The sequence below is a fragment of the Nomascus leucogenys genome, chromosome 3 (assembly GCF_006542625.1).
Source record: "Nomascus leucogenys isolate Asia chromosome 3, Asia_NLE_v1, whole genome shotgun sequence".
In the NCBI taxonomy this organism is placed as follows: domain Eukaryota; kingdom Metazoa; phylum Chordata; class Mammalia; order Primates; family Hylobatidae; genus Nomascus; species Nomascus leucogenys.
The window spans coordinates 46,983,195-46,997,031 of record NC_044383.1 but is presented as its reverse complement, the minus strand read 5'-3'; the positions used below and the strand labels follow the sequence as shown (position 1 = coordinate 46,997,031).

General features: G+C 40.6%; 1 protein-coding gene across 2 annotated transcripts in view; it reads right to left on the bottom strand.

Moving 5' to 3' along the window:
* The window catches only part of PRKG1 (protein kinase cGMP-dependent 1), a 1,320,572-nt gene that overhangs the window by 1,224,337 nt on the left and 82,398 nt on the right, over positions 1 to 13,837 (bottom strand). Inside the window, exon 1 of one of the 2 annotated variants that reach the window (XM_003255149.3) lies at positions 12,480 to 12,907. The exons of the other annotated variant lie outside the window; for it this stretch is intronic. Within the exon in view, the coding sequence (XP_003255197.1) occupies positions 12,480 to 12,790 (311 nt within the window). The 5' untranslated portion in view covers positions 12,791 to 12,907. Of the gene's footprint in view, positions 1 to 12,479; positions 12,908 to 13,837 lie in introns of those variants that run through there. 2 annotated transcript variants of the gene reach the window in all.

The window sequence follows — 13,837 nt, the reverse complement described above, 5'->3', positions numbered from 1 at the left end:
AGCATATAGAGAGTGAACATGAGCTCTGGGCTTATATAACCCTGCATTGCAGCACTTCAGGCCACTGTTTTGTTTTGGGCAAGTTGTCTAATTTCTCTGTGCCTCATTTTCTCCATATGAAAAACTGGGATGATAATAGTAGCTACTTTATCAGATGGCTGTGAGAATTAAATGAGATCACATATATGATATACAGTTAGACAAATATTTTTAGTAATTATCATCATTATCATCACCATCATCATCAATAAAATTGACCATTAAAGACAAGGCTAAAAAGTAACAATTACTACTTTCACTTTATCAAAGATTTCTTTGCAGAGGAAATTGCTTCTAGGTCCAGAAAAAAAATGAAGAAAAAAAAGTGAGCCTAGTTTGAGCAAGAGAAGTTGTTAATATTATATTCTTCCTTTCATGATGATAAAGCAATGGATTGAACCACAAAAAGAAGTGTTGAAATCTATTAACAGGAGTCAAGAAAGAGAGGGAAAAGCTGTCAGAGATGATTTAAAAACTCACTAGCAAGGGTTTCCTGAGATATTCTTTAATAACCTCTAAGACCATCTAGCAGAGAATCTCACTCTTGCCAAGACAAATAAATGTACACTTGAGCCATTTTCCATCCATCACCCTGACAGTAACCCTTAGGAATCCAGAAGATGGAGCACTGCTCTATTATGATAGATGACTTACATAGCACAGGACTTCAGTGACTGCACCAAAAGATAAGACGAACCTCAGATGAGAAAGGGTCACTGGAGAAGAGTATCCTCCTCTTTGATGATCAGTGTTTTTGCTTTTACACTTCAGGATAAAGGAGCTAGTAATCTGTTTGTTCAACTTGATACACCTGTCTGCACACCAAATTTGGTATATTCACCAGAATATTTCAATATTGGTTCTTCTGTTCTCCACTTTCTAAGGGTGTGAGTTGCTTAAAACTATCATGATTATATAATGAATAGAATATGAATTTTAACGGATACTCTTCAAATATCAGAATTTTCGGAAAAAGGTTATTATAATTATTTAAAAACATGTAAACAAACACCCAAACACACATATCCATAATGCTTCTAAGTGCCTAAATTCTCTATTTCTGGAAGTTCTTTCTCTAATTATTGTTATTGGAAAGGATATGGGCTACACTCTTTTAGCTGTTATCTATCAGAAAGAAAATACTTTTATTAAGCTGAGCATTTCCCACCAAAAGCCAAAAGGAAGGGAAAATAAATATGTTAATGCCTTAAGCAAACCAACAGAAAGGCAAAGGCTAGATAAATTCATGAAGTATGTAAAAGATGTCAAGAAGTTAAAAAAGATAATTCATTCACAGTGAGCTTATTTTATTTATTTGCCATTCCTTTCCATGAGGACAGTTTCAAAGTAACATCTATTTATTTGTATGCCATTCAGTGCTACATAAACAGGGAATCACTTAGTTCTCACTTAGCTCCTTTTTTTCCAACAAGAGAATATAGGTTTCCATACTAAGTAATGGTAAAACATCTGGAAAGCAGAATCAGGCAAGTTACAATTTTTCATGTCATATTTTCCTTTGATGAAGAACAAAAAATCTGAAGTAAAATTTTGAAGAAGAGAAAAATGACTTTTTCCTGACCAAGGCTAAAACTATTTTTAAAAATCATAGCATACTTTCTTTCACATTATTTCTAAAGCTTTTCAGATCTGTAACAAGAAACACTGCTCATACAAGTGTATGATGGAGTTCACATTACATTTTTATAAAGCTAGGTATTCAATGAATGACTACGAACTTTGAGCAATTCTTTCATTTTGCACTGTACCATACACTATGGGTAAAAAAGATTTTCCTCTAACATTCAGAACTGAAAAAAATGTTACATTAAGTAAAATCCATTTGCTCAGAGAGGAACTCACTGAATCAATCTCCCAGCCAAAAAAAAAAACACTACTGTTATTTTTCTAAGTGTCTTTGGGCATACTTTTCTAAGCTTTGGTATCCTCCAAAAGGGGTTCATTCCAATGCATATTTTCTTATTTCTCTCTTCCCACTGACATAATGAGTTGTCAACACAGGCTTAGCAAAATGTCACTTTCATATGTTTAATATTCCTCTGTGAAGGATATGGCGACACTCTTGTCAAACCAGCCCAAATCTAATCTAAGGCTATCTTCTCTTACTCGCTTTAATACAAAACGTGTTACTTAGTCACCAGTGATTTAGGTAATGTGGGTATTAGGAAGATGGAAGTGTGGAGCTGTGCTTCCTTTTACAGCATGTTTGCCAGCCACCTGCAGGCATGGTAGCTTACGACCAACCCACCCTATTTTCCATCTGTAGCAATTACTCCAGAGGAGCAAAACTTAGATTTTGCATTTTTCTTTTTTGTCCTGGCCATATTTTCTTCTTCCTTTTCAGTCCAAACTTAGAAGCATTGTCAAAACCATAATTTACTGATAAAACTGGACCATTAAGATGACGTACAGTATATCCAGAAGATATGTTTTTTTCCTCACATTATCTCCTTATTCCTTGGCCAAGCTCTGGTGAAAGCTTGATATTACCATAATACAATTGTTTCCAAAAATAGTCCAAGTATTCTGCTTAACTAGAGTGTATTTGTCATCACTGACATTCAATCCAATTAACCAAATTAAACTGACTGGCTGATACTATAATTACCTCATGTTCAAAGAAGTACGAAGTACAATGTTACTTCTTAACAGTAGGTAGGGTCTAAAAGTGAGAAAATGAAACTAAATATTAGAAGGTCAATAACATTAGATCTGTTTTTTGATGCATATTATAACCACATAAAAATAATGTAAGGTATTTACTTATGCTTTATGCCCAGCCAAAGCATAAGTAAATAGCTTACATTATTTTCTCTCCACATCTATGTAGAAGTGAATTAAATTACATATATCTTAAAGAAAATCTGAAGTTTAATTTACATTTATTATCTTTAGAAAGGCAAAAGTAACTAACATTATTTTATTTTTGATGCAGGTTAAAGTAGTATATCTTGGTAGTAAATTGTCACTAATTTCTTCTTTTTATATGAACCCCCATCCTTTCATAGGTTGGAATATAAGAATGCAAAGACACAGATATTTTCCCAGTGTCTTACCACCAACTTCTGCCTATCATTCTGCTTCTAACTGCTAAGTCATAATAATTAAACACATGCTTTTGGTCATGTTTTTCATTCTTTCTAATTCCTCTTATCCCTCCCCAATTACGTGCAATAACCAAATGCACTCCATGAAGCTGGATTCATAATGAAAGTGTTTACTTTACTTATGATTAACTTCCCTGCATAATTAATGTCCTCAATCCTCTGGGCAGCCTTATTACATCTATTCTGTTTTAACATACTATCTGTCAGCTGAATACATTTTCATATTTTAGGAGTGGGGAAAAGACAGAAAAGCTCCTTGCTGACTCTGATTCTAAGAATATTTTTATCAAAAAGTATTTGCAATTATATTAGCTATTTTCATTGCTTATATAAAGTGATATATTGGCTGATCCTTACCTGAGAAAATAATGATTAAATTACAAATGTAAATAGGCTCCTAGCAGAGACCATTAGCAACACCTTGAGGAGTTTGTAACAAGGATCTAAGGGGACAGAGGGCAGGAAAGACACACAGAGCTGGCAATAGGGGCAGCAGTGAGGTCTGACCACACGGTTTAGGAATTCTTATTTCTCCTGGAAGTCTTCATGAGGGACACACCAAGATTTTTTATTGCAGGTGTCGTCTCAGACCTCTCATCTGCCAGCAATGCCCAGATCTGTCCACTTAAACCAAGCCTCCTGAAAAGGGGGCTGAAAGGTTGATGTGCTAGTTCTGCTTTCTCTGAAGTCTCCTCAGAAAGTACTCCTCAGCCTGAGCTCACACTGTTTGCCTTAAAAGGATAAAATATCTGTAGGAAAAAAAAAAAAAACTGTAGCTGGCTGCAGAGACATCACATACCAGGAGAGACGCTACAAGCCCAGGACTGCTCTTCCAAAAGGCACTCATCATTGTTTCACCTTCAACTTAGCATCGGATAGCAGGAGCTGGGACCCAAAGAAACTATCTGGCCACAGAGGCAGCTGCCCTCAGTGAGAAAAAAAAAAAAAAAAAAAAACTTGGGATGAAGGCTGATCCGAATGTGTCTCACATTTGAACAGTGGCCAGGAACCCTGGCTGGCAGGAAAGGGGAAACATACTTACCCACTGAACAGAGCTGCTGCCACTTTTGTGTGCCCCAGGTCCTTAACAGGTAACCCGAGAGATTAAAGTCACACTGACAGGTGCAGATGCTAGGGAGACTGGAGAGCTGAAGCTGTCTGGCTCCACTGCAAGCCAGGGACTTGGGTTGCCCAAAAAGAAACAAGAAAGGTGCTTCCCCAAAGTATAGGAATTCAAGTAGTCTGTAACAATCAACAATGAATGGGTCATAGCAGAGGTTCTCAACCCTGGCTGAATATTATAATCACTTTGGGAGTAAAAATAATATACCTATACCTCATGTCTACCCCAGAACAATTAAATCATAGGCTCTGGAGGTGGTGCCCAGCAAATGTATGTTTTAAAGCTCCCTAGATGATTGTAACATACAGCTATGTTTGAGAACCAATGGGCTAGGTGGGGAAAAGATCACTTGTTTAGGAGAATAAACAAGAAGGCGTCAACTAAACTGTCTACACGTATAATTTGACAAAAAAAATCCAGCTATGCTTTTGCAGGCCCCTAGCACTTAAAGGTTTTAGCCAAAAGAGACATTCAACTCTTTAGATGAACATTTTATCCTGGTTTTTTAATATCACACACAAACGTACACACACACACACACTCCTCTTGTCATCTTCCTATCAGAGTGATTCTCAAATTTTGCTACATGTTAAAGTTACCTGAAGAACCATTAAAAATTACTGATATGTAGATTCCAACCCGCAGACATTATGATTTTAATTGGTTTGTGGTACAATCTAGGAATTGGATTTTTATGTTTCTCAGGTGATACTAATGTGCAGGAAAGTTTGGGAACCGCCGCCCTACATCATTTCTTCCACTAGTCCCAGAGTCCTTCTGCTTCCTATTTAACTATTGGTGAACAGATACACCCCAGAGAACGACCTATATGTTATTCATAAAGTTTTCCTGCAACTACCTAATCCCCATGGCCCTTTGGGCAGTAAGAGAGCCTAGCGGCTAAGGAGAAAAGCTCTGGAGCTCAAATTCAGGCTCAACCTTGTGTAACTGTGGGCAAGTTGCTTCACTTCTCTGCACCCCAGAGTTCTTTTTCTCATGCTGTGAAATTGGGATAATCCAGAATCTTCCTCACAGGGTTGTTTTTATCCTAAAAAAAAGATGATCAGGTGGGGTGCGGTGGCTTACATATGTATTCCCAGCACTTTCTTTGGAGGCGCAAATGCTGGAGAATCATTTGAGGCCAGAAGTTCAAGACCAGCCTGTGTAACTGAGACCCTGTCTCTACAGAAAAAATTAAAAATTATCCAGGTGTGGTGCTATATGCCCATAATCTTGGCTACTCTGGAGGCTGAGGCAAGAGGATCACTTGAGCCCAGGAGTTTGAAGCTGCAGTGAGCTATGATTGTGTCACTGCACTCCAGCCTGGGCAGTAAGACAGAAAGAACCTGTCTCAATCAATCAATCAATCATTCAATTAATGAAAGAGACAATCTATATAAAGCACAGGAGCAGTGCCTGGCACAGAGTTAGTGCCCCATAAATATTACCCAATCTGATGATGATGAGCAATGTAATTCTTGACGCTTTCATTCAGAAACAGGATGCACTGAGTTGTTGCCCTTATTCTTGTCCTCTGCACTATGGGCTGCACAAATACCACCAAGTCCGCACTGATGTCAAATTAAGGAGCATTTCAAAGGGACAATACAATGCATTCAAAACAAGCACTGGTCTAATGGGAAACTATCTTCAGTACAGCTCCCTAAGAAGGCAAGCCTTCTATGTACTCCAATTTGGGTGCCTCTTCTCTACGGCAGTCTTCATCCATAAAGTACTATCTTACTTGCAAGCTCTTTTCCAGTCTTGTCACCTATTTACCTGCACACAAAGCCTATCACTATTTTCCAACTTCCTTGCAAATATGGCATAGCTTTACCAATACTCTTTTCATTTTGCCCTTTCTTGTCCCCTCAACAGGCATTTCTTCTTCTCACTCTACTCTCCAGCTTTTTTCATTGCTTATAAATTTCATGCTTAAAATATAGGCAGCCTCTAGAAGCTGAAAAAGACAAGATATGAAGTCTCCCCTAGAGCCTCCAGAAGGAATGCTTATGTGAATTTCATAAGCCATGAAAAAAGCTGGAGAGTAGTATGCTTATAAAATTCATTCAGAAATAAGACACTTTTGAGAGTGTACTATTAGTTCCATCTTGTGTTAAACATCTGTTTTGTGTAGCTGAAGTTTTTGTGCTATTGTTTATATTTACACGACAGTTTTGGAGGATGAACATTCCTCTGCTCTTCCAAACAAAATTATCCTTAGAAAGTTCAAACAGGTTGCGCATACGAAACTTCTCAGAAAATAAATTTTAAGGAAGTGCTGAGGAACACAGTCGTTAGAGAAGATGGTGAGAGAGAAGCAGAACCGGTGTCAGAACTGAGTGTGAGGAAGCAGAGAAGGGCTGTCGGGGAAGGGGTGGCAAACAGTACCAGCTCAACAATTCAGATTAGGATTCAAAATGCCAAGGATGTGATTGCATAATAAGCTGTTGAGCATACTGGTAAATGCTGCTTTCAGCATGTGCTTATTTATCACATTGTCTTGCGTTCTCTGAGCTTGAAAGGTTCAAGTGAGAGGATCTAGAATGCTAGCAACAGACCCAGTTTCTTGGGATGGGCGGCAGCACCTATGGTAGATATGGCAGAAAGAGCAGCAGCCTGGTGTTCGAGTATGGTTGCTAGGATACCATGGAGACCCTCCATTGCTAGGCAGACAGGAAAAAAAAAATGTGTTCATATGCCTTATAACCTGCAAACAGCAACAATAGAAACATCATCTGTATTCTTCTACCCTTTCCCATTAGGAATCCAGATAACAAGTATCAGGAGCTTGGAAATGTGGCCCAGTAGGGCAAGGAAGCTGGTAATTTATATTCTCAGGCAGTTTCTAGAGCCATTCTATTTAAGGGCTTACCAGTATCTTCATTATAAGACCCATTTTGGGGGCATGCAACTTGACTGTGCTTCAAAATACCCTAATAAGGTTTTAGCACCCTGGTCTCATACATTTTTATAAATGCTTCCGGGACTTCAATTCTACTGCATAAACTGTAATGTCAAATTAACAATCAACCTTAAATTGGAAACTCTATTAGAATAACATTAGGTTGGAATTTAACTCCTCCACAAAAACAAGAAAAGATGACTTTCGAAAAACAACTTCAGGTTCAATTCTCATAGATGTTCAGCTTGCCTAGGTATGTGAGGAATCTGCAGTGCTAGTCTGTGGCATGAAATTAGATTATTTTCAACGGGAACGTTTGGAAGTGAGTGGAAAAAGGAACTTGGAACTTGGTTTCTTTAAGACTAATCATCTGCTGTTTGCTTAAATTAACTACTCATACCTAGTTAGTATAGTTATGACTATTAACAGGACTGTGATGGTGGGGATAAGAAAGCTGAACTGATATTCTGGCATTCAGAACTGTATTAGTGGGTAACTATTAGTCCTTGGTATAAAACACACACATGTGCACACACACACACAGACACACACACACAAATGAGCCTTAGCTATTCTAAAACCCAGAAGAATGCCCTCTCACCTACTTTATCAAATCACGGAAACTGAGATTCTCATTCTCACTGGCCTAAACTTGCTTTTCCACAGTTCCCACCACAGTACTTTAGCACAGCCACTAGTTGCTGCCAATTCCCAGAGGGGCCCTGCTTTCTTTTTCTGTGCTGTCGCTTTGCTAATGGCTTGGAATGTATTTCCCCAGTCCCTATCTCTATCCCTCCCTCTTTCCTCTCATTTCCACTCACCTAAATCATAGCCATTCTTCAAATACTTACTTTAAACCCTTCTACTTCCACATGAGTTTCTGACACCATAAAACTAAACAGGCTTGATTATATTTTGCCAGCTGTCTTAGTTATCTCCCCTGTGACTTACCTTACTCTATCTACTTTCTAGAATATTTACTTGTGCAGTATTTTTAACCCCTTGTTCACTCCTGGATGGTAGGACCTATGTAGCTCTTACCTCTAATGCCTTACAATATTTTGCACATCACAGGCAATCCCATAGAAGTATTGAACTGAGCTGTAGGGCACTTTTGGAATTAAATTTCTACTTTTCAAGACATCTATGTTTTAATATTATGCCATCTATAATTACATTAGAATTCTAGAATTCTCTCAACTTCCAACAGATTTTAATATACAGCCTTTAGGAACATTTTGTTTTTCTTGAGATATATTAATATAAAATTTAAAAGATTAAATAATCTCTTAAAATTAATGCCTCCTTAAAAATAAAAATAGGCCGGGCGTGGTGGCTCACACCTGTAATCCCAGCACTTTGGGAGGCCCAGGCGGGAGGATCACGAGGTCGGGAGATCGAGACCATCCTGGCTAACACTGTGAAACCCCATCTCTACTGAAAATACAAAAAAATTAGCCAGGCGTGGTGGCTGGCGCCTGTAGTCCCAGCTACCCGGGAGGCTGAGGCAAGAGAATGGTGTGAACCCGGGAGGCAGAGCTTGCAGTGAGCTGAGATCATGCCACTGCACTCCAGCCTGGGCGACAGAGAGAGACTCTGTCTCAATAAATAAATAAATAAATAAATATAAATATTTTTATCCTTAACTCCTCCAAAGTACTTCACAATGAAAAAGTGAAACAGGGGCCAGGTGTGGTGGCTCACACCTGTATTCTCAGCACTTTGGGAGGCCCAGGTGGGCTGATAACCTGAGTTCAGGAGTTCAAGATCAGCCTGGCCAAACTGGCGAAACCCCATCTCTACTAAAAAAAAAAAAAAAAAAAAAAATAGCCAGGCATTGGTGGCACGTGCTTGTAATCCCAGCCACTCAGAAGGCTGAGGTTGGAGAGTTGCTTGAACCCCGGAGGTGGAGGTTGCAGTGAGCCAAGATCGTGCCACTGCACTCCAGCCTGGGTGACAGAACGAGACTCTGTCTCAACAACAACAACAACAACAAAGGAAAAAAAAAGGAAATAAAATAGAACATGGAGTGAAAGCAACAGCTTACAAAAATACAAAGACACTAACCACTTTTAGGAACTCAAGTCTATATAATCCAACTGAAATGACTGAAACCCTGTGACATGAAAATGGAAAAGATTTGGGAATATTTTCAAAAGATAAGGGGTTTAGATCAAAATTTCAGAGACTGAATTTTCTAACATGATATAGAATCAATTTCAGGAATGATGAAATAAAATTACTTAAGTCCATAAGAACTATTCTACATAGGCAATCAACAGGCTATCTGATCTCACATAATGAATGCTTAGGTTTTGTTTTTTCATTTTGAGGGTTTATTTGCTCAATTTATTTCCAAATATAGTTTAGTAGTTTTACATTCTCAAGGAGTTATTTGGTAGCAGTGGAATATAGATTCCAATTTGCTACATCAGTTCTTTGCTTCACGTAAGTACTGTATCTATACAGATTGTGAAAGAGACCAATAAAAACCCTCCTCCTACCTCACAGTTATAGCAGGAGTGTCCTGGCTCAGTGCTGGAATCTGACAGAACCTTCCCTCCAGTTCCCACATTAAAGGAAAAATTCCAAGCCAAAAATGTTAAAATGATTCAAGTTATTACATTAATTTACATTTTATACTATTTTTAAATGACCAAATTTACCAAGAAAACAGAACTAAAAAAAAATTATAATCCTCAGAAGGCAACCTCAGTAAGTAAAAACAAAACATATATTTGCATATATCAGATAAATGAACAGAACATTAGTGCGGCAGTTACCTATATCTAAAAAGAAAGAGAATCAAAAACTAGCATGAACGTAAACTGGAAATTAATGTGTCTATTTAGATAGTTTCATTTTAACTTGAACTCACAATAATCTATATGTATAAGAAAGATGGCTACATTTAAGATGTAGTAAAGATGAAATATAAAGACACAAACACTTGTTGCCAGGAAGTCCCTGTAATCAAATTATTCATAGTGAAATACATTGAAATGCAAACAAGTCTTCTTTGGTTTGGCAGGTTTTCTTAACTCTTTGTGGAGCTACCTTGTACAACCATTCAAACAACATAAGATTTATTCATTTTGCATACAATGTACTTCTTTTTTCCCTAAGAAAGGTACACTTTCTACTACTCAAGCCAATTTTTTTCTAGTTTTCTTTATGTAAGTGTGAAAAAAGAACAGATGTTTTTCCAAAATTATTTAAGCTTGGAAGGCATTCTATCATTTTCCTCAATAAAATACCTCAGTCACCCAAAGCATCATGGCAATACCTTAAGAGCTGAGTCCTTTAAAATACAAGTTATTAGTAAGAAATCAGTATCAGGACACACAGCATTGTTTGATAGATAAAAATGTGTATTATAATGGGATGCTGTAAATTATCTGCCACACCAGCTTTATTTTCCACTCTGGACCTTTTTTGTTTGTTTGTTTTTCAATGCAGTTATTCTACAAGTCATGTACAAAGAGGCTTTTAAACTTATTACATTGTATAACTCATTCTCTACTGCTTAGAATCTTGTAAATCTCTGATGGAATGTTTAACTGGAGTTATCAGCTGGCTTGAACATGCTTCACTATGAAACCTATTAAAATGGTCTTTTTGTAAAAGCAGAGTTTGCTCTGTGTCACTCAAGAGTCCTGCGGATACGAAAATGAGATCCTATGAAATGTTTAAAGATGCAGAGAGCTGTCTTTGAGTTATTTTTTCATTATGCAAAACTTGGCCCAGGAGAGATGGTCATGTACCTCGTTAGCTAAAACAGTCAGGCATGTCAGGACTGCAAATTAATTTACCAGAGAAAGTTGAAGTTTATTCAGATCACTCAGGTTTCTAAGGCAGATCTAAGTCTGCTGAACTATTAGGGCAATTTGTTAAGGTCAGAATCTCAGAAATGTTTATCCTTATTGTCTCTTTCCAACTCCCTCGCAGAATACAAACTCCTCCCTAAACTAAGCCTGCATGAACAGCAAATGTTCCATGGGAATCAACATGTATAGGTATAACTCTAAGTTTTCAAAAGTAATAATTGGTACATACTGTGATTCCCCCCCAAAAACATCCCATAAATACAAATAGAGATAATCGAATATTTACTTTCTCCTTATATTAACTTGATGTATTTAAGAAGTGAAGGGTTTCAATGGACCTTGCATTATTATGTAACACGTGCCATCCAGCCAAAGTGATGTCGTTAGTAGTAGAGTAAGCAGCAACATCCTTGGTTTTATCAATTATGTTATTATCTATTAATTTAAAATGCCGTTCTTTTGGGTGCTCTCCCACATTCTCTGTTAACCTCATGTTCCTGTCCCTTTACTCTCCATATGAACTCTGAGTTGAGTGTTGTATAACAAGTTTCATTAAATTTTTCCCACCCAAGTTATGAAGCCCACTAACATCAGAATTGCACAGTTCTCTAAAAGGCTAGAACAATGCCAGAGTGGTTGCATTAGAAGCCAAGAGTGAGGCAAACAATGGGTCCACGTTTTAAATAAGTGTGCTTATCTGTATCTGACCCTGGAAACAAGCAACCACCTCTTGGGAGATGGAGATGCTCCATTAGTAACATTATGCACGTTCCTTAAGGAAAATAAGCAATCTTCTCCCTCATATGTTATGAAAAAATATTTCTTCAAAATCAACAGACTAGTTTTCCATTTATGGATTGTAAATGTCATCCAATTCAGGAAATCAAAAATTCTTCCTTTTTCTATGCATATTTGCTTATGTTTCACACTTTGATGATGACAAGAACGTCAGGTTTGAAGGGTACCAGCGTGAAGCGCCAGCAGGTAGAGAAATCCGGGAGAGCCACAAAAGCATAGAAAGTATGGGTGATATCAGACGCATTTCATTTCAAGTCTGATGAGCCTGCATTTAGGATTTTCCAGCTGGGCTGGTTTGCCAGGGCTTTTGGGAGACAAGGGGGCTTTTTATTTCTTCTCTCACACTCACACACACGGTCGGACACACACCTGGGATGTGTTCAAACTCTACGTACACTAGGTGGCTTACACGAACGTGTATGTATATTTAAAAATAATAGCTTGACATCTGACAAAGACACGAAGGCAACGTATGTGCAGTGAGTCTGGCTCTGAGAAACGTGCACAGCCCCGCAAGAAGTGCCCGTTAAAATGAAACATTTCTGAGGATGAGGACAGACATGGCAAGCAGGAGGGGCGGGGGCCGACAGACAATACAGAGACCCGCAGCTCCCCATCGCCAGGGCTCCACATGGACCCGGCGCGTCACCCCTGCTTACTGTGGGCTCTTGGGGTAGAAGGGCAGGGTCACATGGCTGAGATCCTGGATGTCGAAGGCGGTGGGCTCGGCGGAGATCGCCTGCCGCTTGGTGCGCGGCTCGCCCTGCAAGGTGCTCGCGCTCTGCTTCTGCGCCTGCTGGGTGGCTGGTCGGATCACCGAGCGGTACTTGTCCAGCTCGTTCTGCAGCTTCTGGATCAGTTCGTCTTTCTGATCCAACTCCAGCTCCAGCTCGTCGATGAGAGCATCCCGCTGCCTCAGCTCCTCGATCTTCTCCTGGAGCGCGTACTGTAAATCCCGCAAGGTGCCCATGCTCCTCCGGGCTGCCGGGGGCTCCTTCCTGCCGCTGCTCCGCGTCCTGGGGCTTCCTCCCCTCTCCGATCAACTTTCCCCAAAGTCGCCGCTGCCTCCCGAGTGCCAAAGCTTCCTACTTGAGACCAAAGCCAGCCCTGGCTTCTGAGCATGCCCAGTCCGCCGGCTCCAGCCACCCAGAGTTTCAGTGCAGATTCCACTTCTCTGGGCTGGCTGTGAGGCTCAGAGCGGGGAGAGCAAACGAGCAGGGCCAACTCGGGATTAAACCTGAGACGCGGTGGGCGCCGCGGCGCGGGGGAGAAGAGCCGGGAGGCGCGGTGGCGGGGGAGCGGGAGGAGGGGACATGAATGGGGGCTCCGAGGCAGCGGCTGGGCTCTCAGGGTCCCTCGTGCCGGGCGCCCAAGGAAGCTTGCGGGATGTGCGGGGAGCCTGATAAGCCTCCAAGGCGCGCCGGGGGTGTGCGGGTGGAGCGAGGCGGGAGCACTACTTCGGGGGTGGGGAAGTGGGAGGGAGGGGACAGGGAGGACCCCGGGCAAACTCGGGAGGCCTCAGCTGACTCCAGAGCAGACCAGCCTGGAGAATGTTGGGCTACGATCCTAGCGACGTACGAGGTATACGGGACTCTGTATCATCAAAGCTCTGAGTTCTGGAGGTGTTTTGACGGCCGGCCTCACTAAGGAAAGCTCCAGAGCGGTGTGGCCGAGCTGTCGCTTCTCCCACGCCACCTTTCCCACGCGGAGCGCCTCACACAGGTGGCTAACGCTTGCGAAGAAACTTGCCTCTCAGGAGATGCAAGCGAGTCGGCGCCCGCGAGGAATTCCCCCTTTCAGCCTACTACCTTTGGGAAAGGGTTGTGGGGTAGGGGGTGGGGTTTCCGATTTTAGCCCCCGAGGCGTGGCTACTCTTTGCCTGCTCCAGATAGTTACTTTCCTTTCTGCCCCTTCCAAACTCTGATCAGGGAACTGTTTTAGGGCAAAGGCCAAAAACGGATTTGGGCCCTAGCAGGCCACTCAGCTTCCCCATGAGCCCTCCGCCTCGAGCTGGTGC